This window comes from Tamandua tetradactyla, chromosome 1 (genome assembly GCF_023851605.1).
Source record: "Tamandua tetradactyla isolate mTamTet1 chromosome 1, mTamTet1.pri, whole genome shotgun sequence".
NCBI classification, from domain to species: Eukaryota; Metazoa; Chordata; class Mammalia; order Pilosa; family Myrmecophagidae; genus Tamandua; species Tamandua tetradactyla.
Window position 1 is genome coordinate 208,316,035 of NC_135327.1, and position 25,226 is coordinate 208,341,260.

A 25,226-nucleotide genomic window follows, 5' to 3' on the forward strand; every position below is an offset into this window, starting at 1 on the left:
CATTTGAAATGAACTGAAAAGGATTCATGTTCAAGTGAGGTGGTTGTCTGTACAGCTGCAATCCCCCTTGAGCTCTTTCTTTAATTTCTGTAACTGACTACTTAAGTATTTGGGGTTCTTGGTTGAAAACTTGACTCCAAGTTGGTCTGACCATATTTCTAGGAATGGTCCTCCTGGAAGCCACAATTAAATCCCATATAAACCTGATAAGGAAGATTTCCAAATGAATCATCATCATTTGGACTGTTCATCATATCCATCTCCACCTTCAAATTTGAGGTGGTTACTGGTCCTACTGATTGTGACATGCTATTGCAATTTTATTTGTTATAGCTTGGTATGGGTGAAGGGAAGTAGACCGTTGGGCAAGCAGCCATTATATGACTTGCCATGCCTCCCAGGGTTTGCCCAGTCAGAACCCTGATCCAGAACAATCCCTTTTTTGGGGAATACACTGTGAGCTTATTATACTCAGTCAAAATTATTCTTCCTTGTATGGTGATCCTCCCTTGTCCCATAGGAACAACAAGTTCTTTGAATTGCTTCATCATGTATGTCATGTGACACCTGACCAACTTCACCAATATATCTGCTCCTAGCAGGGAAGGGATGAGGTAGCCCCACTGCAGCATCAGAAGAGACCCATTCACTGAACTGAAAATGGCCCTGCTCTCTCTCTTCTCTACGTGAGTAAACATTGTTCTGTCCAGTGCCTATGTGAGTTGTGCTTTTACTGGGGACACCAGCACTTGCATTGGAGTGGGTTGACATCTCTTTAGTGTCTCTTTGAACTGACATATTTCTTTCTTTTCAACTGCATGTTTTCACTTCTTTTTCTTGTCTTACTGTTTTAGCTAAGCATTCCGGTATGATGATGAATAACAGTGGTAAGAAAGGACATCCTTTTCTTGTTCTCAGTCTTGTAGACAAAGTATCCAGTGTCTCACCATTAAACCTGATGTTAGCTGTAGGTTTTTTCCACATGACCATTGTTGTGTTGAGAAAATTCCCTTCTATTCCTAGGTTGATGAGAGCTATTATCATGGATGGGTGCTGTGTTTTGTGAAATGCTTTTTTGTAACCAAGAAATTAAGAATTAACAAATGATTATGATTACTGAATCATCATATAAATGCTTTTTTTTCTGTATTGTAGAATTGACAGAAGTTAATACCTAACGCTTCTGAAACGCAACTAGTTTCACCATTGTTTATACTTGCTATTGTAATGATTATTCTGGCCTAGTCTAGTCCTGTTTGTATTTTCTATTGTAATGGTTATGGTAACCCAGTCTCAGCTCTGTGTATGCTTTGTAAAAAATCCACCCTACCCACCTTGTCTGAATCCATATGGACCCTGAACTCCTTAAACTCACAGAGACAGATCTGGAGGCCGATAGGCCATCTGCTGTCCTGCTTCATGTGTAGCATTGAATGCTTACTCTCTTTTAAACCCCAGTATCATGGATTGGCTGCTGTGTACATCAGGCAGAGAACCCTCTGCTTTTGTCCAGTATCAGTTTGGTGACTACAAAGGGAGAAAGATACCTAAGAAGCAGGGGTTCTGAATGCCTGATATTTTGGAACCCCGAAGGGACAGATCAATGTAGTACTTAAGTCTTTGGCAACTGCTAGACCCTTTTAGCCTGGAGGCTTGGCAGCTGCATTTTTTCTACTCTGCTGGTACTCCAGACCATTGGCATCTTAAAAAGCTTCAAAGAGAGAAAATAGTTTCCAGTTCCAGGTCAGACGTCTGATTGAGTGAATGGGTCATCAAGTTAAAAGCAGAGTTAGTCCAGCAGTTTTGAGTCCTTAGACCTAGGGCTTGAAGCCCTGGGTCCCACTTCCAGAATGTTCTCCCTTGCTCTGATCTCTATACCTTTCTCTTTCCTGGCTACCATTCAGTACAAGATTTGGGGCCCTACCCTGACTTTGTCTGTGGAGTATGCTCCTGGAAAGTAAATAGTCCAACAATTAATTGGTATTTAATGAAATTGAGTATGCCCGCTTAACTATTTAACTGGTGTGTTATGTAGGGATAATGTTTAATACCTGTTTAAATGTTAATAATGTTAATAAGTATGTTTGGTCTAGTTATTAATTTGTGTGTTAGTTACATATATAGTAAGTGTTAAGTGTTTAAGTTTGTTAGTCATTATGTCTTATTGTATTTGCATTGTTCAAGTGTTGCTAATTGGTTATTGATTATCGAAATTCTGAGAAATGGGAAACTTTGGGCAAATGAGAGGAGAAATGAAGCAAGAAGATATATGTTCAATCCTTTATTTGTCTCTCTCAGCAATCAATGTTGAAAAAATATAAAATTTACCTGTAAAGATTAACAACCACCTCCACCCTGTAACCAGGGGTCCAATAGATCAGGAAAGGAGGATGCTCCCTTATTCCTCTTCCCCTGTATCCCTCTTTATCGAGGCAAAAGACCCTGAGATAGAAATGATCTCCCCCTCCCATACACAGCAGTGTACTCATGCTTTCTAAAATCAGCAGCAGAGCCTCTGGCAAAATTTCTACCTCATTGGCAAGAGCCTACAGCAGTGGATGAACAGGGAGGCCCAGGAGAAATTACAATATTCAAGCACACCGGGAAAAGTAGGGTTCCAATCAGTGAGTTTTCTATCTCTATGTTTCTGAGTGGGTTTTTGTGTGTGTGTTATCTTCTATTTCTGTCTGTTTGTGCAGTGTTTATTTTCCTGTATCCGAACGGTAATACCAAATTGGCAAACAAAGCTCTTAAAAGAGCTGTATTCAGATTTCTTAAAGATAAATAAGCACATATATAGTAGTACTCCTGGAGTCCCAGAGGGGGGAAACAATCTAGGCACCAGGGTTCAAAGTGTTAGTTTTTATTACAACAGTAGAGAAACCTAAACATTGGGAAGAAATCAGCCCCGTGGAATTTCCTGAAGGCGGTAGAGGAATGCTTACTCCTAAAGCAATTGGAAAAGGCAAAGGCTTTTTCAATTGCTTTAGGAGCTTTAGAAGAAATTTATCTAATAATTAGAAACAATTAAAAGAAGGGCATAAGAACTCTCATCAACACTAAGACCACCTTAAGGGTCTTAAATCCTTCATTAAAATTTTTTAAAACCAAGCCTCATTCTTTCCATCTCACCTAACCCTGCCCCTAGAGCCTAACCAGCTAAGACAGATATGGTGGAGGGGTTGGGTACAGAAGGATGGGTAAGGGTAGGCTTGATTTAGAATTCTTTCTACTGGGTCTGGAGATGAGAAATGAGGGGCACAGATGAAATATTGTGAAGTAGGCCATGTTTGTTCTGAGAGAATTCCCCAATTTAAAATTATTTTTTAATTCCCAATCATACCTTTGCAACAGTAGCTGCAACAAACAAATCATTATTAAAATATAAATAGCTTTAGGATAATGGTAATAGAATAAGATCTAATTTCCAAATTTCAGAGAGTAAGAGAAAATGTCCCTGAAAGATATAGAGAAGTTTCCTGGAGTTATACTTGGAGAAAATTAAACCACTGTTGCATATTTTCCAGAGCTTGAGGCTTTTGAGGACGTTCATTATTTTAGGATACTATGAAAACAAAAAGATTTTTTTAACCTCCAATAGAAAAAAGGAGCATCATATCTATTAGATCTTTAAGATGGTGAAAATGTAAGTTTGTGTTTAATGAAATTATTAGTTTGACAAACTACTTTTAAAGTAATTATGCTTTGTAGGAAGTTTAAAGACAGTATGAAAGATCCTTTTGTTGACAAAGTATGTGAGTATGTAAATATGCCAGTTTGAAACTGTAGTGTACCCCAGAAAAGCCATAGTGTACCCCATATGGTTAAAAGCCATATTAATCCTGATTCAATATTGTTGGGTGAGATCTTTTTGATTAGGTTGTTTCCGTGGAGATGTGTCTCCGCCCATGCAAGGTGGGGTCACTTATGGAGTCCTTTAAGAGTAAACCGTTTTGGAAGAAACCTGCAGAGCCCACTCAGGCCAAGACTTTTATAGGTGCAGGAAGAAAACATCCCAAAGAAAGCTGTTGGAAAAAGGAAGACAGGAGAGAAAGCTAGCAGATGTTGCCCTGTGCCTTCTCAGCTGACAGAGAAACTTCAAACATCATTGGCCCTTTCATCAGTCAAGGTGTCATTCTCCAGATGCCTTAGTTTGGATATTTTAATGGCCTTAGAAATGTAAATTTGTAACTTAATAAATGCCCCTTATAAAATCCAATCAATTTCTGGTATTTTGCATTTCTGGTAGCATGAACAAACTAAAGCAGTAAAGTATTTAGAATGTGATTTGTTAAAGAAAGGGGCATAGTTTTGTCCTTGAGAATGTATAGGACAAAGCGTGGGTGAATATGAAAAGTTGTGGAAATTGTGGAAATGAATTTTGTTTGTTGTGGTCAATGCTGACTGAAATTTGGGAAGTTTGACAAGGAAATCGTTTGGTAAATGGCTAGTTAATGTGAGAGACAGGATCTGAATCGATATGAAAAGTCATAGAATAGTTGAGAAAGTGAGTTCTGTTTTTTTTTTTTACTCAACACTAATAAAAAATTTGATAGTCTTGCTTATAACATTATTTAAGAGCTTTTCATGTCAAACTGTGTAGTCACACAAAATTGGAGTTTAGTCTCTCTTAAAAATAATGCAGATTCCAAAGGAAGAGAAGTTTATTTTATCCAAAAACTAAATTTTCTGTAGCACATAATCTAATTCAACCTGTCTAGATAGATGATTTAAACAACCCAAACTCATGGACCCCAGAATGAGAATGAGGGCTTGCAATTCTGTAGCGTTTAATGTAATATCCTGATACGTTCCAGAGTATGTTGAACAGATCATTAAAAAGCACTGGCAACGTCCCTTGAGGGACAGGAGGAAAAATGGTACTATTAAGCTTTACCACTGGGAAAAACCCTGATAATGTCTCAAATACTAGGGACTCCCAAGTCAACAGGCCAAGCCCATTATCTTGAGGCTTGCTCTTGCAAAGCTTATTTATGTGACAGAGAAGCTTAACGTACCTATAGGAATGGCTAACAGTAACTTGCAGAGGACTTCTTTTGCTGCTCAGATGTGGCCTCTCTGTCTCTAACCTGAACCCTATAAGAAAAATCATTACTTTCCCACTGTGTAGGACTTGACATTCAGGGGTGAAAACCTCCTTGGTAACTTAGGGAATGAATCCCGGGGATGAGCCTGGCTCTAGCACTGTGAAATCGACAATACCTGCCTGACCAAATTGGGGGAAAGAATTGTAACAAAATAAGGTATCAGTGGCTGAGAGAATTCAAATAGAGTTGAGAGGCTACTCTGGAGGCTACTCTTCTGCAAGCTTCACCTAGATATTGCTATTTACCATGGTTTGACAAACCCCAACCAAAACCATTCCTGCCAACCCTAAAGAACACCCGTGGCGTTATCTGAGGTTCTACAAAGGTTCCATGCACTATGATTACTTTCGAGGAACATACAACCTCTAGATGGGTTCCTAGGCCACATAAGTCCTGAAACCCAGAGGGGCCAGCCTCTCCAGAACATCAACCAGTTCCATCCCTCATCCCATGTTATTGACAGTGCTTTTGAATGTAATAAAGTTATAATGGGCATAGCCAAAATACCCCTAGAGATTGGGAGAAAGGTCACAGGAGAAGGTGGAGTTATAACAGAGAAGATAGGATTTAACAAATGAATATGGCTGCTGAACCGTTATGTTGATTTGTTTTTTAGTTTCCATTGTCTTGGTGAGTTAGAAAGAAAAAACTAAAATTGTGGAGTTGTAACCCATGACAAACTCTGAAATCTGCTCTACAACTAATTGTTTGCAGTGTGAGTTGAAATATATTGCTTTTTTATATATATGCTATTTTTCACAATAAAAAAATAAATATAAAACAAAGACACCTAGGGCTCTAACTGAGATTCCTTAAAAGTTCAATGCACTATGATTATGTTCCAGAAAACTACGCACTCCAAATGAATTCCTGGCCAGATAAGTCCTGAAACCCAGAGGGGCCAGCCTCTCCAGAATATCAACTAGTTCCATCTCCCCCTCCCATATTATTGACAGCCCTTTCCAACATGAAAAAGTTGGAATGGCCTTAGCCCATATACCCCTAAAGATTGGGAGAAAGATCACAGAAGAAGATAGAGTTATAACAGAAGATAAGGTTTTACAAATGAGTATGACTGCTGAGTCATTATAATGATATTTCTTTTAGGCTCCAGTGTCTTTGGAGCAGCCAAAAGGAAAAACCTACAATTGTGGAACTCTAACCCATATCAAACTCTGAAATCTGTCTTATAACTACTTGTTACAATGTACTTTGAAATTTATTGCTTTTCGTATATATATTATATTACACAATAAAAAAATAAAAATGAAAACAATGAAAAAATAATGCAGATTGCTGTTCTGCTCTTAATGAAAGATTATAAAAAGTTTTCTTAACCATCTGAGTATTCTTTCTAGAAGATACAGATTTTATGTCATATCAGAATAATAATCTTGTTGATTTTTATGCTGACATTATCATCATTTATTTTAGAAGTCTGTTTATTGTCACTTTGGTTAAATAAGGGACCAAATCTTATTTCACAGTAACCCATTTTCATTTTTAACATAGTGTTCAAACCTGACAACTTCAGACATTTGCCCTTTCAAAATCGAACTCTAAAGATTATCTTTTATTTTAATCTTTGCAAAGGATGTGCTCTCTTACCTGGTAAAAGTGAGATGATATTACATAGGGAGTGTTTGGAGGTATTACAATAATCAAAAAAGATTTCTATCCTTCTGTTAACTAAGAGTGAAATGTTATTCAAATATTTAGAGATTATATAAACTTCCTAAAGACTAGACAGTGTTCTCACTGTCCATATTATATCCTCATACTGATCTGCATGATGTTAGACAACTACTGTTGTCTACTGACACTGTTAGGAATGGTTTTGTTATTCTTAAAAGAAGATTATAGGACGGGCCACGATGGCTTAACAGGCAGAGTTCTCACATGCCATGCCAGAGACCCGGGTTCAATTCCCAGTGCCTGCCCATGGCAAAAGAAAAAAGAAAAATGAAGGTTACAGACCATGGAAACAATGAAATCTACTTGTCAGTTACACAGCTTTGCCCTAATGCATCTCTGGAAAGTCAGCTGTAAGTCAAAAAATCTTCAACAAAAAGGGACTTTAAAAGAGAAACAGTGCAAGTATATAAATCATGTTCTGCCTGTTAATTAACATAATCCTGGAAAATGTGTAAAGGTGAGTGTGCTGGTTGGAAGCTGTTATGTATCCCGGAAAAGTCAGGTTCTTTTAATCCGATCTTGTGGGGGAAGACCTGTTGTTAGGTGGGATCATTTAATTAGGCTGTTTCCATGGAGATGTGATCCTGCCCATTCAAAATGGGTCTTGATCCACTTATTGGAGTCATTAAAGAGGGACACATTTTGGAGAAAGCACAGACACTTGGAGACAGAAAAAAAAAGAATACCCCAGGAGATGCTAGCTAAGAGGAGAAATCCAGAATTTTCCCTGGAGAAGCTAAGAGAGGACCCTGGAATCAGAAGCTGAGAGCAATGAAGCAGGAGCAAGGACAAGCAGATGCCAGCCATGTGCGTTCCGAGTTGACAGAAGTGTTCCAGATGCCAGTGGCCTTTCTTCAGAGTCCAGGTATCATCTTCTTGATGCCTTGATTCAGGCAGTTTCATGGCCTTAGAACTGTAATGTGTCATATAATAAATCCTCTTTGTAAAAGCCAACCTATTTCTGCTATATTGCATTCCAGCAGCTTTAGAAAAGCAAAACAGATTTTGGTACTAGAGAAGTGGGGTTCTGTGATTAGCAAAACCCAAGACTGCTGGAATAGTTTTGTAAATGAACAAGGGGAAGATTCTGGAAGAATTGTGAGGAGCTTGATAGAGAAAGCCTAGATTGCCTTGAAGAGACTGTTCTAGGATATATGAACTCTAAAGATACTTCTGATGAGATCTTAGAAATGGTCTGGTTGCAAATTGGAAGAAAGGCAACCCTTGTTTTAAAGTGGCAGAGAATGTGGCACATTTGAGCCCTGGTTTTGGATGGAAGGTAGAATTTGAAAGTGAACAAGCTTGGACATTAAGCTGAAGAGATTTCCAAACTAAGTTGGAAAATACAGCCTTGCTTCTCATTACAACTTATAGTAAAATGTGAGAGGAAAGAAATGAATTGAGAACTGAACTCTTGGCTACAAAGCAACCAGAAATTAATGTCTGGAAAATTCTGGGCTTCCAGAAAGTGAGAACCCAGAGAATCATGCCCCATATAAAGATTTACCCAACTGTGGAAACAGTTAGCCATTTCAGAAAAAGCCAAGAGTGGAAATATAATTATCCAGAAAGAATTTGTGTAAAGTCCTACTGTCTGACAGTTGAGACTCCTTATACTGCATGCCAACACAACAAACTTTCTTTTGTGAGATCAGTATGCATGGAACCATGGCCAGTCTAGAATAAAATGGAGAGAAAAGACAGATTGAAGGAAAAAGGACTTCAAAGACAGTACCATGGAAACTAAGGTCTGGAGCCAGGAAATCTTGGGCCAGTAGAACAGACTCACTCATGCATGTGGAGAGGGTGAGTTTGCCCTGGAGGCAGAGGACAGGCTTACTGCTTTGCTGTTCAAGAGAGGATTGCTACCTCAGGCCTCAGAAAGAGTGGGGCACATTCCTTGGCAATTCAGGAGAGCCTGGCCACCATCCCACTCTTCTGAAGGGGTAGAGTGTGTACTCCAGAGATGGCAGAGAGTCTGGATGCCACCCAGATGCTGGAGGAGGTGGAGTCAAGAACAAGGTGTTCTTCCCAATTTTGTAATCTTCTCCCCAGTGTTGGAAGAGAGCAGGTCTACTGCATAAGTCCTTGGAAAGATGAGACTGACTCTCTCAAGTGCCAGGGATAAAACATTCTATAAATGACTCTCAGACTTTGCAATATAATGGAGTTTGCCCTGCAGGTTTTCGCAATTGTTTGGGTCTGGTGACCCCTGTTTTCCTTCCAATTTCTCCTTATGGAGATGGAAACATTTTTGCTATGACCATCAGTCCTTTTTATATTGGAAGCAGATTACTTGTTCTAAGTTCCACAAGTTTACAGCCAGAGGAGAATTTCATCTTAGAATAGTCCACATCTGTAAGTGATTTTAATGAGATTTTGTACTGTTTATGACTTTGTATTATACTGAAATGGTTTAAGGCTTTTGTGGTATTGTAATGGAGTGAATGCATTTTGTATATGGAAAGAACATGTCTTTTGAGGGTCCAGAGGGTTGAATGTGCTGGCTTGAGGCTGTTATGATTTCCAGAAAAGCCATGCTCTTTTAATCCAATCTTGGGATGGCACACCTAGTACTTGGAGGGAGCTTTTGATTAGGTTGTTTCCACGGAGATATGGCCCCCGCGATTCAAGGTGGATTTTAATCCACTTACTTGAGTCCATTAAGGGAGAGGCATTTTGGAGGAAACATAGACACCATGAGACAGAAAAGAAAATACCTAGGAACATGCTAAGCTAAGAGATGAAATCCAGAATTTTCCCTGCAGAAGCTAAGAGAGGACCCTGGAATCTGAAGTGGAAAGCAACAAACCATTAGCAAGGACCAGCAGATGCCAGCCATGTGCCTTTGTAGCTGACAGATGTGTTCCAGATGCCAGTGGCCTTTCTTCAGAGTCCAGGAATCTATCATCTTGTTGATACCTTAATTCAGACATTTTCATGACCTTGGGACTCTAAATTTGGAAACTCATAAATCTTCTTTGCAAAAGCCAATTCATTTCTGCTATATTGCATTCCGGGATCTTTAGCAAACCAAAACAGTGGTACAGAACAAAACTTCAATAGTTTCTGGCTGATGTTTCCAGTATAAGCCAACAGTCAAACGTTTTTTATTTCTGAAAGTAGCTTCATTTAGAAAATGCTTATAAAAAATTAAGGCCTATATTAGAAGTTCTTACAGCAGTCACATATATCCCTGAGCTTTAACTGTTTTTCTCTAAGTTCTGAGATGCTTTGTTCTTTGTGTATGACTTGGTAGGTCTTTGGAATTTGGGGTATCTGTGTGATGTCTGAGACTCAGAATTAAGGTATTGAAGCTCTGAAACTCAGCATTACTCCAGACAGCCACTTAAAATTTTTTTTTTAATTTTCATTTTTTATCATCACATAGTTGTGCATTCTTCGCCATGATCATTTTTAGAATGTTTGCATCACTCCAGAAAAGAGGAATACAAAGAAAGAAAAAAAAAAGAACTCATATACTCCATACCCTTTACCCCTCCCTCTCATTGACTCACAGTATTTCAATCTACCCAGTTCTAACCCTTTATCTTCTCCATTATTTATTTTTATCCCCCCCCCCCCGTTTTTTAACTCATTTATCCATACTCTGGATTAAAGGAGCATCAGACACAAGGTTTTCACAGTGATGCAGTCATATTGTAAAAGCTATATAGTTATACAGTCTTCTTCAAGAGTCAAGGCTGCTGGAACACAGTTCAACAGTTTCAGGTACTTCCCTCTAGCTGCTCCAATACACAATAAACTAAAAAGAGATATCTATTTAATGCATAAGAATAACCTCCAGATTAACCTCCTGACTCCATACAGCCACTTTTAAAGTAAAAGAAAAAGAGATTAGAGTTTAATTAGAGATGTGAATCAAGTTGATCTGGGTAGGGATAAAATAAATCAGAATACAGGATAAAAGATGTCATTGTCTGTATTTTAAGACCTTTTATTCCTTTTTAAGAACAAAGGAATAGATATTTATTTTATCCAAAATTTAAATTTTCTGTGGCACACTAACTTAACTTACTTGTCAGTTTATTTAAACAACTTAATTCAGCTTTATGTCGCAGAGAACCTAGAATATGGAATGATATCTTACTATAATTTTGATGTAATACTCTTATGCATTTCAGAGTGTTTTGGGTATAACATGAAAAAGTATTTGTAAGGTCCCTTGAGGGGCTGGTAAAAGAAAGTGTGGAATTATTAAACTTCCCCACATGAGGAATTCTTACTATTCTTATAAGTAATCGGGGCTACCAATTAAATAAGCCAAGCCCTTGATCTTTTATTTCCCCTGTAGGAACAGGGAAGTTATAATACATTCATAGAAAAACTAATTCTTCCACAGCAGGAAATAAAGATAAAATTAATAGCATTGATAATTCTTCTTTTAGTTTTAACTCTTTTTTGTGTGTAATATAACATATATATAAAGCAAGGAAATAAAAAAGCAGTAGTTTCCAAAGCACTCGTCAACGAGTAGTTAAAGAACAGATCCCAGAGTGTGTCATGGACTACCATATGATCCTCTCATATTTTTCCTTCCAGAAGCTCCAGAATATAGGAGGCTAGAGGGTTTAAATATTTTTTTTATCATTGCAATAACCTTTTTGCCTTTTTTTGTGAAAAATAACGTATATACAAAAAAACTATAAGTTTCAAAGCACAGCACCACAATTAGTGAACATATTTCAGAGTCTGACATGCGTTACAATTCCACAATTTTAGGCTTTTACTTCTAGCTGCTCTAAAATACTGGAGACTAAAATGGATATCAGTTTAATGATTCAGCACTCATATTCATTTGTTAAATCCTATCTTCTCCATATAGCTCCACCATCACCTTTGGTCTTTCCATCCCTCTCTTTAGGGGTGTTTGGGCTATGGCAATTCTAAATTTTTCATATTGAAATTGTCTATCACTAATATGGGGTAGGGAGATGGAACTATCTGATGTTCTGGTGAGGCTGGGCTAGGTTTCAGAACTTATCTGGTCTTGGAACTCATCTGGAGGTTGTAGGTTTCTGGAAAGTTACTCTAGTGCATGGAACCCTTGTGGAATCTTATATCTTGCCCTAGATGTTCTTTAGGATTGGGTGGAATGGTCCTGGTTGGGGGTTGGCAGGTTATGATAGGTAGCAAGGTCTAACTGAAGCTTGCACAAGAGAAGACTCGAGTAGCCTCTCAACTCTATTTGAACTCTCTCTGCCACTGATACTTCATTAGTTATTTATACTTCTTTCCCTCCTTAGGTCAGGATGGAATTGTTGTTCCCATGGTGCCAGGTCTGCTTCTTCCCTGGAATGCATCTCCCACGTCACCAGGGAGAATTTCTTCCTTGGATGTCATGTCCCATGTAGGGGGAAGGCAATAACTCCAAGCCCTTGATCTTGAGGCTTGCCCTCATGGGACTCTTTTTTGTAATGACAAAGCTAAGCCTACTTATAGCTAATACCTATGAGGTATCCCCAGAGAAACTCTTTTCTTGATCAGTTGTGGTCTCTCTCTTTAAGCCAAATTCTGCAAATAAACTCACTATCTTCTCCTCCACAAGGACATGACATCCAGGGGGTAAGTCTCCCTGGAAACGTGGGACATGACTCTCAGGGATAAGCCCATCACTAGTATCATGGGATTGGTGGACCAAAAGGGGAAAAAGAAATAAAAGTAAAGTTTCAGTGGCTAAGAGATCCAAGTATGGTTGAGAGATCATTCTAGAGGTTCTCTTATGCAAGTTTCAGCCAGATATTGCAAAATGCCACAGTGTGCAAGTCCCAAGTAGGCACCAGGTTTTTGTTCTTGAAAACTCTAAGGAACACCTCAGGTTCTATCTGAAACCTATAAAATGTTTTTTCTCCATGTAACAAGGTTATGTCACCACCTTCTACCCCTTTTGTTAAAACTTACACTTTTCTTTTTGTTTGTTTGCTTGTTTAGTTGTATATTCATCATCATGATCATTTCTTAGAACATTTGCATCAATTCAGAAAAAGAAATAAAACGAAAACAGAAAAAAAATTATACACATGTGGTAGTTAGATTCAATTGTCAACTTGGCCAGGTGAAGGTACCTAGTTCTGTTGCTATGGACATGAGCCAATGGTACAGGAACTTCATCTGTTGCTGATTACATCTGCAGTCAGCTAGGAGGCATGCCGCTGCAATGAATGGCATTTAACTTAATTGGCTGGTGCTTAAATGAGAGAGCGCAACCTAGCACAGCCCGAGCAGCTCAGCATACCTCAGCACAGCACTCGCAGCTCAGCCCAGGCCTTTGGAGATGCGGAAAGGAATCACCCTGGGGAAAGTTGTTGGAACCCAGGGGCCTGGAGAGAAGGCCAGCACAGATCACCCTAAGTCTTCCCACATAAGAAAAAACCTCAGACGAAAGTTTAGCTGCCTTTCTTCTGAAGAACTAACAAAATAAATCCCCTTTTATTAAAAGCCAATCCGTCTCTGGTGTGTTGCATTCTGACAGCTAGCAAGCTAGAACAGCATACCATACCCCTTACCCCTCCCTTTCATTGATCACAAGCATTTCAAACTAAATCTATTTTAACATTTGTTCCCACTATTATTTACTTTTATTCCATATGTTCTTCTCGTCTGTTGACAAGGTAGATAAAAGGAGCATCAGACACAAGGTTTTCACAATCACCCAGTCACACTGTGAAAGCTATACAATTATTCAATCATCATCAAGAAACATGGCTACTGGAGCACAGCTCTACATTTTCAGGCAGTTCCCTCCAGTCTCTCCATTACATCTTGAATAACAAGGTGGTATCTACTTAATGTGTAAGAATAACCTCCAGGATAACCTCTCGACTCTGTGTGGAATCTCTCAGCCATTGACCCTTTGTCTCATTTCACTCTTCCCCATTTTGGTCGAGAAGGTTTTCTCAATCCCTTGATGTGGAGTCTCAGCTCATTCTAGGATTTCTGTCCCACGTTTCCAGTAAGGTCCACACCCCTGGGAGTCATGTCCCACATAGACAGAGGGAGGTTGGTGAGTTTGCTTGTTGTGTTGGCTGGAGAGAGAGAGGCCACATCTGAGCAACAAAAGAGGTTCTCTTGGGGGTGACTCTTAGGCCTAATTTTAAGCATGCTTGACCTATCCTTTGTGGGGTTAAGTTTCATATGGACAAACCCCAAGACTGGGGGCTCAGCCTATAGCTTTGGTTGTCCACACTGCTTGTGAGAATATCAAGAAGTCAACTTGGGGAGGTTGAATTTTCCCCAGTTCTCACCATTCCCTGAAGGGGACTTTGCAAATACTTTTTTATTCACTGGCCAAATCACTGTGGGATTTATCGGGGCATCACTCTGGACAAACCAACAAAATCTCAAAAGCATACAATTTTCAATTTAATTATGAAGTTTATTTTTCAGAGCCATAGGCCTCCAGATTGTTCCTATGCCAGTTAAGCCCTGAAACCCAGAGGGACAAGTCTCTCCAAGAACAACAACTAGTTTCATTACTCTACCCTTTAATGAACATGCCCCTTTCCACCATGAAGACATTAGAACAGTCCTCACCCAGATATCCCTCAAGATTTATGAATGGACAAAATTAAAAGGGAGTAAAAGAAATGAAGTATTAACAGATGATTTATGACTACTGAATCATTATATAGGTGTTTTACTTTCTATGTTTTAAACTAGGCAGAATTTAATTCCTGAGATTATTGAAACTCAACTAGTCTCACCTAGACAAATTGTTCTGGCTAGAACTTCTAGTATAATATTGAATAGCAGTGGTGAAAGTGTCATCCTTGTCTTGTTCCTGATCTTTAGGGGAATTCTTTAAGTCTTTCACCATTGAGTTGACGTGAGTTGTGGATTTTCTTAAATGTTGAGAAATTCCTTCTATTCATAATTTCTGAGTTTTTATTTTTAATCAGTAAGGTGTACTAGATTTTGTCAAATGCCTTCTTTGTTTTTACTGAGATACTCAGGTATCTTTCCCCCTGCATTCTATTTAGGGAGTGTTTTGCTTTGGTAAGGCTGACGAAACGCAATATACCCGAAATGGATTGGCCTTTAACAGGGAGGATTTTTAGCTTACAAGTTTACAATTTTGAGGCCGAGAAAATGTCCAGATACGGGCATCAACAGGCTCGCATCTTCTCCCCAAAGACCAGCTGTTGGTGATCCTCAGATCCTCTGTCACATGGCCTCACACATGGTAATGTGTGCTGGTCTCTCCTTTTTCTCCTGGGTTTCGTTGATTCCATCTCCTGGCTTCAGTGACCTCTACTCTGAGCCTCTGTGTGTCTTCTCATCTCTTTTCACTTTTCTGTTTGTTTTCTGCGTGTCCTTTATCTTCTTATGAAGGTCTTCTTCAAGGTGGGATTAAGACCCACCTTGAACGTTATAGGTCATATCTCAGTTGAAATAACCCAATCAAAAGTCCCCCCAACAATAGGCCTACACTCACAGGAATGGACCAAAAGTACGTGATCTTTCCTGGGGTCCAAATAACTTCAGGCTACCACATGCAGTTTATAACACTGATGGCTTTTCATATATCACCTTTGGTCTGTAATGTTCTTTCCTTGTGATATCTTTATCAGGCTTGGTATCGGGATAAGTCTGGCCTCATCCCATCTCTTGAATTCTTAGGAAGAGTTTCAGAAGGATTGGTGTTAGCTCTTTAAATGTTTGGTAGAATTCACTGGTGAAGCCATCTGATCCTGGACTTTTCTTTGGCAGGAGGTTTGATTATTGATTAAATCTCTGCAGCTGTTACAGATTTATAACATATATAGACATACTGGATATGGCAATTATAGCACAGAGGGAGAGAAGGAAAAAGAACTATACTGGAGCAAAGTTTCTGTATTTTACTGGAATTAAGTTAGCATTAACTTGAATTAGTTTGTAACAAATTAAGGCACATATTATCAAGTTCAAATGAATACTTTGCTTTAACTTTTAATAACTCTGTTGCTTTCCTTTTAAGACATGCTGATCTTAAGCCTTTTTGAGTAATATACAATAATCAGGTAAAGAGTGTTTGGAGACAAAATCAAAAGTAATTTTCTACTTGACACAGTTCCTGTAAGTAAAAAATCAAAAGTATTTCATTGTTGCTTTACATTTCTAGATACAAAGAAAACAAAAAACAATTTTTATTAATCTTTTGATTTTGAAATTATTGTAAATTCACATGCATAGTATAAGAAACAGCACGCTAAGAAACGATCACGATGATGATTATACAACTATGTGACGATATTGTGAGTTACTGAGTATATACCAAGAATGGAACGATCATATGGTAAGAATGTTTGTATGTTGTTATGTGTAATAAATAAAAAAATAAATAAAATGCAATTAAAAAAACAGAAATGCTATGGAAGGAGACCATGTTATCCTTTACACAGTTCCTCCCGATGGTAAAATCTTGCAAAACTGTAGTACGATATTACCACAAGGAATTGGAGAGTGATAGAGCCAGAAAAGTTGAGTAAGAATGATGAGCTCATTGGCTGCGCAACGCAGGGGGACAGGAGGGTAGGGAAGGAGGCGCATCTGGGCGCGCGTTCCTGGGTCACGCGCCTTGGGAAGGCGCGCGGCGGCGGGCGCGGAGAGGCGCGGAGGAGCGGTGGGAGCAGGCAGCTTTAGCCACGCAGCCTGGAGCGGCCCCAGGTGGTGGGCGAGACGCCCCCAGAACCCGAGTTCGGCGCGCTGGGGGACTCCGCGGTCGCTGCCACGGATCCCGCCACTAAGGTCTGTCTCGGTGCTATGGCCATGTTCCTGCACATTGTAGAGTAGCGGCCAGCAGGAGGCAGTGAGATGCGTTCCCAGACCAGAGCCCTTGTTTCCAGTAGGATTGGCATCTTAAGTCTTTCAGTTCTTGAACATGGAATGTCCTTCTATTTATTTAGGTCTTTGATTTCTTCTAACAAAGTTTTGTAGTTTTCTGTGTACAAGTTCTTTATACCCTTGATTAGTTATCTGAATGTAGTTACAAGGGAAATGTTAGAGTATACATATGGTAACAATAAAAATCTTTTAAAAAAATCCATGGAACTGCATAACACAAAGTTAAACCATGGGCTATATACAGATCACAGTACAACTATGAAATGTGCTATCATCAGTTGTAACAAATGTTCCTCACTAATGCAAGGGGTTAATAATAGGATGGTATGTAAGAATCTGTATGTTTTGCATGATTGTTCTGTAACCCACAACTTCTCTAATAAAGACAAAAGAAGTTAATATGGATAATTCATTTACTGTATGAAATGTAAATTTGTATTGAATTGATGAATTTTCTACCTCATGTACTTTTTAAATTTTAATTATTTTTATTGTTTTAAAATTATTTTTAAAAATTAATGTGATGTACTGCTGAATTCAGTTTGCTAATATTTTGTTGAAGATTCTTGCACTTATAGTCATCAAATACTGGTCTATAATTTTCTTTTCTTGTGGTATCCTTATCTGGCTTTGATATGACGGTGAGATTGGTCTTGTAGATTGTTTTAGAGTGCTACCCCTTTTTTCAAGTTTTTGGAAGAGTTTGGTTGGATTGATGTCAGTTCTTCATGGAATGTTTGGTAAAATTCCTCTGTGGTGCCATCTGGTCTGGGCTTTTCTTTGTTGGAAAGTTTTTAATTACTAATCAATTTCTTTACTAGTTATTCGTTTTTTGAGATCTTCTGTTTTTCTTCCTGAGGAAGTGTTGGCAGTTTTTGTGTTCAGGGGAATTTGTCCATTTCATCTGGGTTATCTCATTTGTTTGCATGCAGCCATTCATCATGTTTTCTATACTCCTTTTATTTCAGTGGGGTTGGTAAATATTGTCCCCCTTTTCACTTCTGATTTTAAATGTTTGTGTCTTCGCTCTTTTTTTCCTTCATTAGTCTATCTAAAGGTGTATCAGTTTTATTGATCTTTTCAAAGAATCAACTTTTGGTTTTGTGATTCTGTCATTTTTTTACTCTCTATTTCATTTATATTTCATTTTAAATTTTCTTCTTTTCTGCATGGTTTGGGTTTAGTTTTCTCTTCTTTTTCTACTTCTTCAAGTTTTGATGTTAGGTCTTTGCTTTGAAATCTTTCTTCTTTTTTAATGTAAGCACTTAGAGCTATAAATTTCCCATTCAGCACTGCCTTTCTTGCATCCCGTAAGTTTTGTATGCTCTATTTTCATGTTCATTCCCTTCACGGTATTTTCGAAGGTCTCTTGTGATTTTCTCTTTAACTTACTGGGTTGTTTAAGAGTATATTGTTTAATTTCCACATATTTGTGCATTTTCCATTTCTCCCTCATTTCTAGCTTTAACCATTGTGGTTGGAGGAGATACATCATATGAGTTCAATGTTTTAAATTTATTGAGGCTTGTTTTGTGACGTAATATATAGTCTATCCTGGAGAATGATCCATGTGCTCTTGAGAAGAACGTATACTCTGTTGTAATTGGGTGAAGTATACTATGTATGCTAGGTTGGTTTAGAGTATTATTCAGGTCTTGGCTTTTCCTTATTGCTCTTCCTTATAGATGTCCTGTGAATGGGATATTTTTTTTCCATTATATTTCAGTGATGATACTTATTGTTCCTTCAGAAATATTTTAATTTTCTTTTTTAAAATATGATGTTGAATGAAAACTTAAACATACAATTCACTCTGGAAAAATAAATATTGTCCCAAGATTTATCTCCTGGATTTCACCCTAGTGATTTAAAATTACACCTGACCCACTCTCTGTTTTTACTAGTAATGTGGATCCAGGGCAGCCAGATGAGTCCCCTGCACCTTTTCTATTTTAGTGAGGAGTCCTGGAGTCAGGTCAAAGTATCTTCCTACTTTCTGAGACCTTGAATCAGGATATGATCTTCGCTGCTGATTTTTATGGCTTAATTATAATAAACTTAAAATTCCAGTTTTTCTCTTCTTTGTGCTTTTAAGAATAAGCTGTCAATCCACAAGTCAAATGAAAATTTTTATAGTGTCCTTGGATTGTAATTGGGAGGAGAGAAACAGCAAGAATGAGAACTAGAGCTAGAGAAAGAAGGAGTATGATTTCTGGTGCTTAAGAATTCAAAGATTTGAGATCATCCTAATTAATATCTTTCCAAATCATAAGGGTATATAAAGTACTCTGGCTCAAGTTGGGCATTTGTTTTATTCTCTAGGTTTCCACGCCTGATATCCAGGAATCTCCAGTTTCCAAGAACGGTTAGTGTGTTTTATTTGTCTTGTGAGATTTTCTTCCTTTTTTTTTTGGTAAAAATTTGAACATGTTCAACATTGTTCTGCCTGAGTTTCTGACCTATCCCGTCTCTACTCATTTGGTATTTGTTAAGAAGTTGAGTAGATTATTAAAAATAAGAGAGCAATGATAAAGGATGGAGTCTACCATAATTCTTTAAAAATAAAGTGGGAAAGGATGATGAAAATATTTTATGTAAAAATAAGTGGTTCTGGGGTGGTGCCCTGGTAGCTCAGTGACAGATTCTCAGTTGCTGTGCTGGAGACCTGGGTTCGATTCCTGGAGCCTGCCCATGGAAAAAAAAAAAAAAAAGATGATTCTCATTCCTGCCAATCCTAAAGAACACCTAGGGCATTATATAAGATTCCACAAAGGCTCCATGCACCAGGGTAACAGCCTCCAGATGGGTCCTTAGACCAGATATATCCTGAAATGCAGAGGGGCCAGCCTCTCCAGACCATCAGCTAGTTCCATTCCCCATCTCATATTATCAGCAGCCCCTTCCAACATGAAAAATTTAGAATGGACAGAGCCCAAATACCCCTAAAGAGTGGGAGAAGATGGTGGTGGTGAAGCTATACAGAGAGCGTAGAGATTAACAAATGAGTAGATTGCTCAATCGTTATATTGATGTTTCTTTTAATCCCCAGGGTCTGGGAGCAGCTAGTAACAAAAACCTAAAAATGGGGAATTGTGACCCATACCAAACTCTTGAAAATGGTCTACAACTAATTGTTGTGATGTGTTTTGAAATGTATTACTTTTTGTATATATGTTATTTTTCACAAAAAAAGAAAAAAAGTCGATTGTGATGATAAAAAATTTCTTTGATTTAAAAATAGTGGCTCTCAACATATTTTCAAAGAAAGTCATCAAATAAGAATGTATTTGGCACTAGAGAGATGCACAAGGCTTTCTATCGGTAAATAATAGGCTAAAAAGATTGAGCTTTCCTTAAAGTATGTGAAATGTCACCATCTTTGACCCAAATCCACTGTTTTGTCCAGGCTCTGACCTGTTCCCCACAAATATTTTGCAAACAGCACTACCTGAGCTTTTCCTCAGTATTTGTTTCGTCCGTGGGGGTTGATTATTTGAATCTTAACTGAAAGACTCCTGGGAAGCTTGAGGAAAAAATACATATATGTTCTACATTTAACAACTGCCCTATTTTAACACTATTTTTGTTACTTATAAATAAAGAGGTACTCTAAATCCTAAAGTAACAAATAACGAAAATTATATGACAGTATTTTTCACAGAAACCTGTAATTGTGTACATATGTTTTAGGTTGGATCACAACTAGCAACTTTATCCGGAGGAAATCTTGACTGGCTTGATAAGCAGCAATTGCAGCGCTTAGATGAAAAGTTGATTATTATTGATGAAAATGATAAGGTTATTGGTACAGACACTAGGAAGAATTGCCATTTGAATGAAAACATCGAAAAAGGTAGTATGGAATGTTCTCTTTGTCCGTTTTGCAAGATTTTCTCATTTTTTCCAGCCGGCAAGAGGAGGAGAGGGGAAAGAATTAAGGCATTTCTCATGATGAGGAGACCCCCTCAATCAGCTTATGCTTGTCTTCTTTAGGAGAAGATTCAGGAACAGCTAATCTTAAACCATTTATATGGAGCTTTAATTTGTCAAGCAAATTTCAATTAGGTGGAAATTCTGAAACATCAGTTTGGGTCATCACCACAATCATAGACTTTCTGCGATATTAATTTTTTTTCTGTGAGACAGAGACTGAGGAAAAAGTGAAACAAACAATTGTACTGACACCATATTTTTATGTTCATATGAATGGCATTTATTTTTTCAGGACTGTTGCACCGAGCCTTCAGTGTTGCCTTGTTCAATACAGAGAATAAACTCTTGGTACAGCAGAGAGCAGACACTAAACTTACTTTTCCTGGTGAGTCAGTTGAATGTATAGTTTAAGAGGAAGGTTTCATGTTTGGCCTGAAAGTATCTGGGAAATGAATGATTTGGATTTCCAGTGTCCATCTCTCACTTTCGTCAACTGTTAGTTCATCCCTGAGGAAATGGGTAGTACTGACAGACCCTTATTATGCTGATGTTTCTTTTAATGGTTATTTGATTTTTACAATACAGCTCTGTGAGTCTTTGGTTCATTTTTGTTTTGTAGTGGAAAGGTCTTTCAATGCATAAGAAATGGGCGATGTAAGGATTTGGGAGATTAAAGTAAATAATATTTAGCATAAAATTAAAGAGAGAAATGATTATTTTACAAGACTTAGAGTTATATATATATATTTTATTGTCAGTTTTATTCACACACCATCCCATACATCCTAGGTATACAATCAATGGCTCCTGGTATAATCACAGTTATTCATTCACCACCATAATCGAAATGACATTCCCATTTCCTACGAAAAAATAATCCCATCCCCTTATTATTGACATTTAGCTTTGGTAAAGTGCCTTTGTTACAATTACTGAAAGAATATTACAGTATCACTGTTCACTATAGACCATAGTTTGCATTAATTATATTTTCCTGTATACCACCCTATTATTAATAATAATGACATGCATTTGTTCTAGTTCACGTAAGAACTTCCTTATTTTTTCACAATTAACCACCATCATCATCCATTTTAGGTTTCGCTAAGTTATACAGTCCCTCTTTTTATCCTCTAGCTTTCATTCTGGTGATACACACACAGCACTAGCCTTCCTCTTTCAACCATACTCCCACTCAGCTTTGTTAATTATACTTTCAGTGTTGTGCTACCACCACCACACGTATAGTGGTCATGGACAATAATGGACACAGTACTGTTTCCATTTCCAAACATTTACAATCAGCCTCATTAAGCATTCTGTACTCCTTAAACATCAGTTGTCCAATCTCTACCCACTTTCTATCTTCTGATCAACTATACTCCAGCATTTGACTCTCGAGTTTGCTCATTATGGTTCATTCATATCAGTATATTTTTTGCACTTACAAAATCATGAGTGGCCAACGTAGGGATAACATCTTTAAGGGGAGAAAGCATGAATACCAGCAATAGAGAGAGCTCTTGTGCATTCTCTTTTGTTCTGCGTAGAGTTGAAACTGAACAAGAGTCTGGTTTTCTGTAAAAGAAGAAGAAATGTTAAACAAAAAAGAAGGCCAAGGATCATTTGGTTTTCATTTTAACATTTTTTGCATGGAGACTTGTACAGTTTTCAAAAGCATATCTTGCCTACCACAAGCAAAACTGGATGGGACCCCTTACCCCCAGCATAAAAAACTGTGGCCATGGAGAGTCCTTTCTCCTCTCAGTTTCTTGTTCTCTGAAGTTCGGTGGATTTATCCTAGTCATTCCCAAACTCATTTCTGTATTTGCTGGCCAAGCTATAGGCAGTTGGCTCATCTGTGAAGCTGAATTAAGTTTATATAAGAAAAATTTAGGGCTATTAATTTAAAAGCTTAACTGTGGGGTGGGCCATGATGGCTCAGCAGGCAGAGTTTGATTGTAGGTGCCTGTCTATGTAAAAGAAAAAAGGTTTAACTGTGGAACACATAACCACAGTATGCCAATAATGCTCCTTGCTTTAAGATAGACATCAAAATTGAAGCCACCTTCAGGATATACAGACGTGAGGCAAGGGTTCCAGCTCTGTAATTGTATATTGAGTTTTAAGCAAACTTTTGTAAAGTGACTTAAAGCATTCACTATCTGAGGAGTGAGATGGAACAGAGAGAGACTTCATGTGGGGAGTGGTTCCCTCTCACTCCACGTGTTCTTGCCATTACTTATGTAATTAAGTGCTTACCACTAAGAAAACTTTGTCAAGGATATGATAGCTGCAATTCCTTCTATAAAACTATACTCATTAAACAAGAGCACCCTACTTTGCAAATGTGACTCTTGCCTTCTCAGTATCATCTCATGTCAAAACACTTGCCCCAACACACACATCTCACAAGTACACTTTCCTCTTCCTCCTTTCTTATGATATTCAGATAGTTTGTTGGGGTGTAAACATATATGACACCGAGTCCTTGTCTCAGTGCAGCAGAACATACATGAGATGATAAATTCCAATTCAAGGATCTACCTTAGGTGAGCAATAAAGGCAACCCATTCTTAGGCATACCCGTACGAGGTACCCAGCATTATGCATTACCTTGTCACATACCCCATCCAGTCTCTCACTGCCCATGAAAGCATCAGAGTCAGGCTCTATACAGATGCTCACAGCAAACCCTGTGCTCTTTCTGCTCTCCCAGGCTATATTTGTTACAGATCATTTTGTGTTTCCTAAAGGGTTTGTGTTTTTATTTAGCATATTCTGTTTTCAGGAAATAAAGGAAATGTTTTCCATGTGCATTCTGTCCAGGGTATTTTACTGACTCTTGCTCTAGTCATCCAATATGCAACTCAGAAGAACTGGAAGAAAAAGACGCTGTTGGAATAAAGAGAGCAGCTCAGAGACGTCTACAGAGTGAGTTGGGAATTCCACAGGAACAGGTACCTAATATCTGCCCAATAACTGATGTACCAATAGTTAAACCAGTGTATAAAATTAGGTGCAAGTTGAACGTGAGTTCTGATGATGATTTGTGTCCTTGGCTTCGAAAACGCAAGTCACAAACAAGCAACAGAGAGAGCTATTGTGCGTTCTCTTTTGTTCTGGGTAGAGTTGAAACTGAACAGGAATCTGGTTTTCTATAAAAGAAGAAGAAATTGAAATTTTAGACTAAAAAGACTGTCTAGGATCATCTGTGAACCAGTCATTCGTTTTTGCCTCTATCTATTAAAGAAGCTCTTTGAGAGAAAATGGATATTTTCTTTACAAAGCTGGTCAGTTTCTATGGGAGTTTCTATTGCAGGGTGGGAATCTCTGTAAAGTCTGTCCCAGACAGATATACTGAAACTATAAAGGCCAAAAACAGATTACTATTCAGACTTGAGTCTACAAAAGTTTAGTTAGATAGAACTAAAGCTTTGGTAACTAACTCTTTTGAAGGAAATGAATGTGTGTTTATTTTCTCTATTTGCCTATATATTCTCTATATTTTTTACTTTAGTGTTGTTAATATGGCACCAATTTTTGTCATAGGTTTCTCCAGAGGACATGTCATTTATGACAATGTATCATCACAAGGCAAAATCAGATAAAATTTGGGGAGAACATGAAATTTGTTACCTTCTGCTTGTAAGAAAGAATGTTCCTGTAAATCCAGATCCCAGTGAAACAAAAAGTTTCTGCTACATGAGCAAGGAGGAATTAAAAGAGCTACTGGAAAGAGGGGCTAAAGGAGAAGTAAAAGTTACTCCATGGTTGAGAGCCATCTCAGAGAAGTTTCTGTTTAAATGGTGGGATCACTTACCTGATGTGTCCCAGTTTGCTGAGCCTCATAAAATACACAGGGTGTGAGAGGCATGGATGACAAGAATTAGCCATAAATACTGTACCCAAACAGAAAATGCTGTGCTTATATTGCAGGCAAACATGCCATACAACTGACTAAATAAATCACTTGTATTTAGCCTTTCTATCTTCTTCATGTTATCTTCACATTTTTCTTTTTTCTCGTTTCAATAGTTTTCTTCTGCTTAGTTTTAAAAAGGAAATTTAATATTTCCCCCTTAGACTATTGATAAACAGTCAGTCATTCTTATATCTCTGGACTTGACTATGTTAGTTTCAATTCATCTTTCATTTGGGGCAGTCTTATGCTCATTGTATGGTTTATGGAGTTTTTGGAGTGAAAGAAATTGGGTCCTGGATCGCTGCTGAGTGTTGTAATAAGATGGAAAGGATATTCCTGTTGGATCTCTTGCAATATTTGGGTCCTCCTATAAAGGTCGGAAAATGTGGTATAAGATTAAAATCTGTATCACTTGAATCTGTGTCTCTTGAACTGACATTCTCAACTGTGGTACTTCATTCACTTTCATTGTTTCATTCAACCTCACACTAGAGGTTCTTCCATTAAGACAAGAAAAAGACTAAAATTTATAAAGATTGGAAAGAAGAAATACAGCCATAATTGTTTCCACACAGTATGGTTATGTGTGTGAAAAATCAAAATAATCTTCAGGTAAACCATTTGCATTAATAAATGAATTTAGTAAGATTACAAAATATGAAGTTAATATACAAAAGTCACATAAATTTGACAACTTAGATGAAAGATTTTAACTCCTC

General features: G+C 37.9%; 1 protein-coding gene across 1 annotated transcript; it reads left to right on the top strand.

The window, feature by feature from the left end:
- The first annotated feature begins 598 nt into the window (after positions 1–598).
- Positions 599–24,924, top strand: LOC143675701 (isopentenyl-diphosphate delta-isomerase 2-like). The gene is made up of 6 exons (XM_077151757.1): positions 599–686; positions 18,972–19,014; positions 20,340–20,502; positions 20,875–20,967; positions 23,412–23,542; positions 24,135–24,924. The coding sequence occupies exons 1-6, from the start codon at positions 661–663 to the stop codon at positions 24,450–24,452; spliced, it is 774 nt and encodes a 257-aa protein (XP_077007872.1). The 5' UTR covers positions 599–660; the 3' UTR covers positions 24,453–24,924.
- The last annotated feature ends 302 nt before the right edge of the window (positions 24,925–25,226 follow it).

Coding starts and splice junctions, on each gene's coding strand:
- LOC143675701 (XM_077151757.1), top strand. CDS start 661: ATGGCCCTGCTCTCTCTCTTCTCTAC. Junction 19,015..20,339: donor ATCTCCAGTTTCCAAGAACG/GTTAGTGTGTTT, acceptor CATATGTTTTAG/GTTGGATCACAACTAGCAAC. Junction 23,543..24,134: donor TGGGAATTCCACAGGAACAG/GTACCTAATATC, acceptor TTTTTGTCATAG/GTTTCTCCAGAGGACATGTC.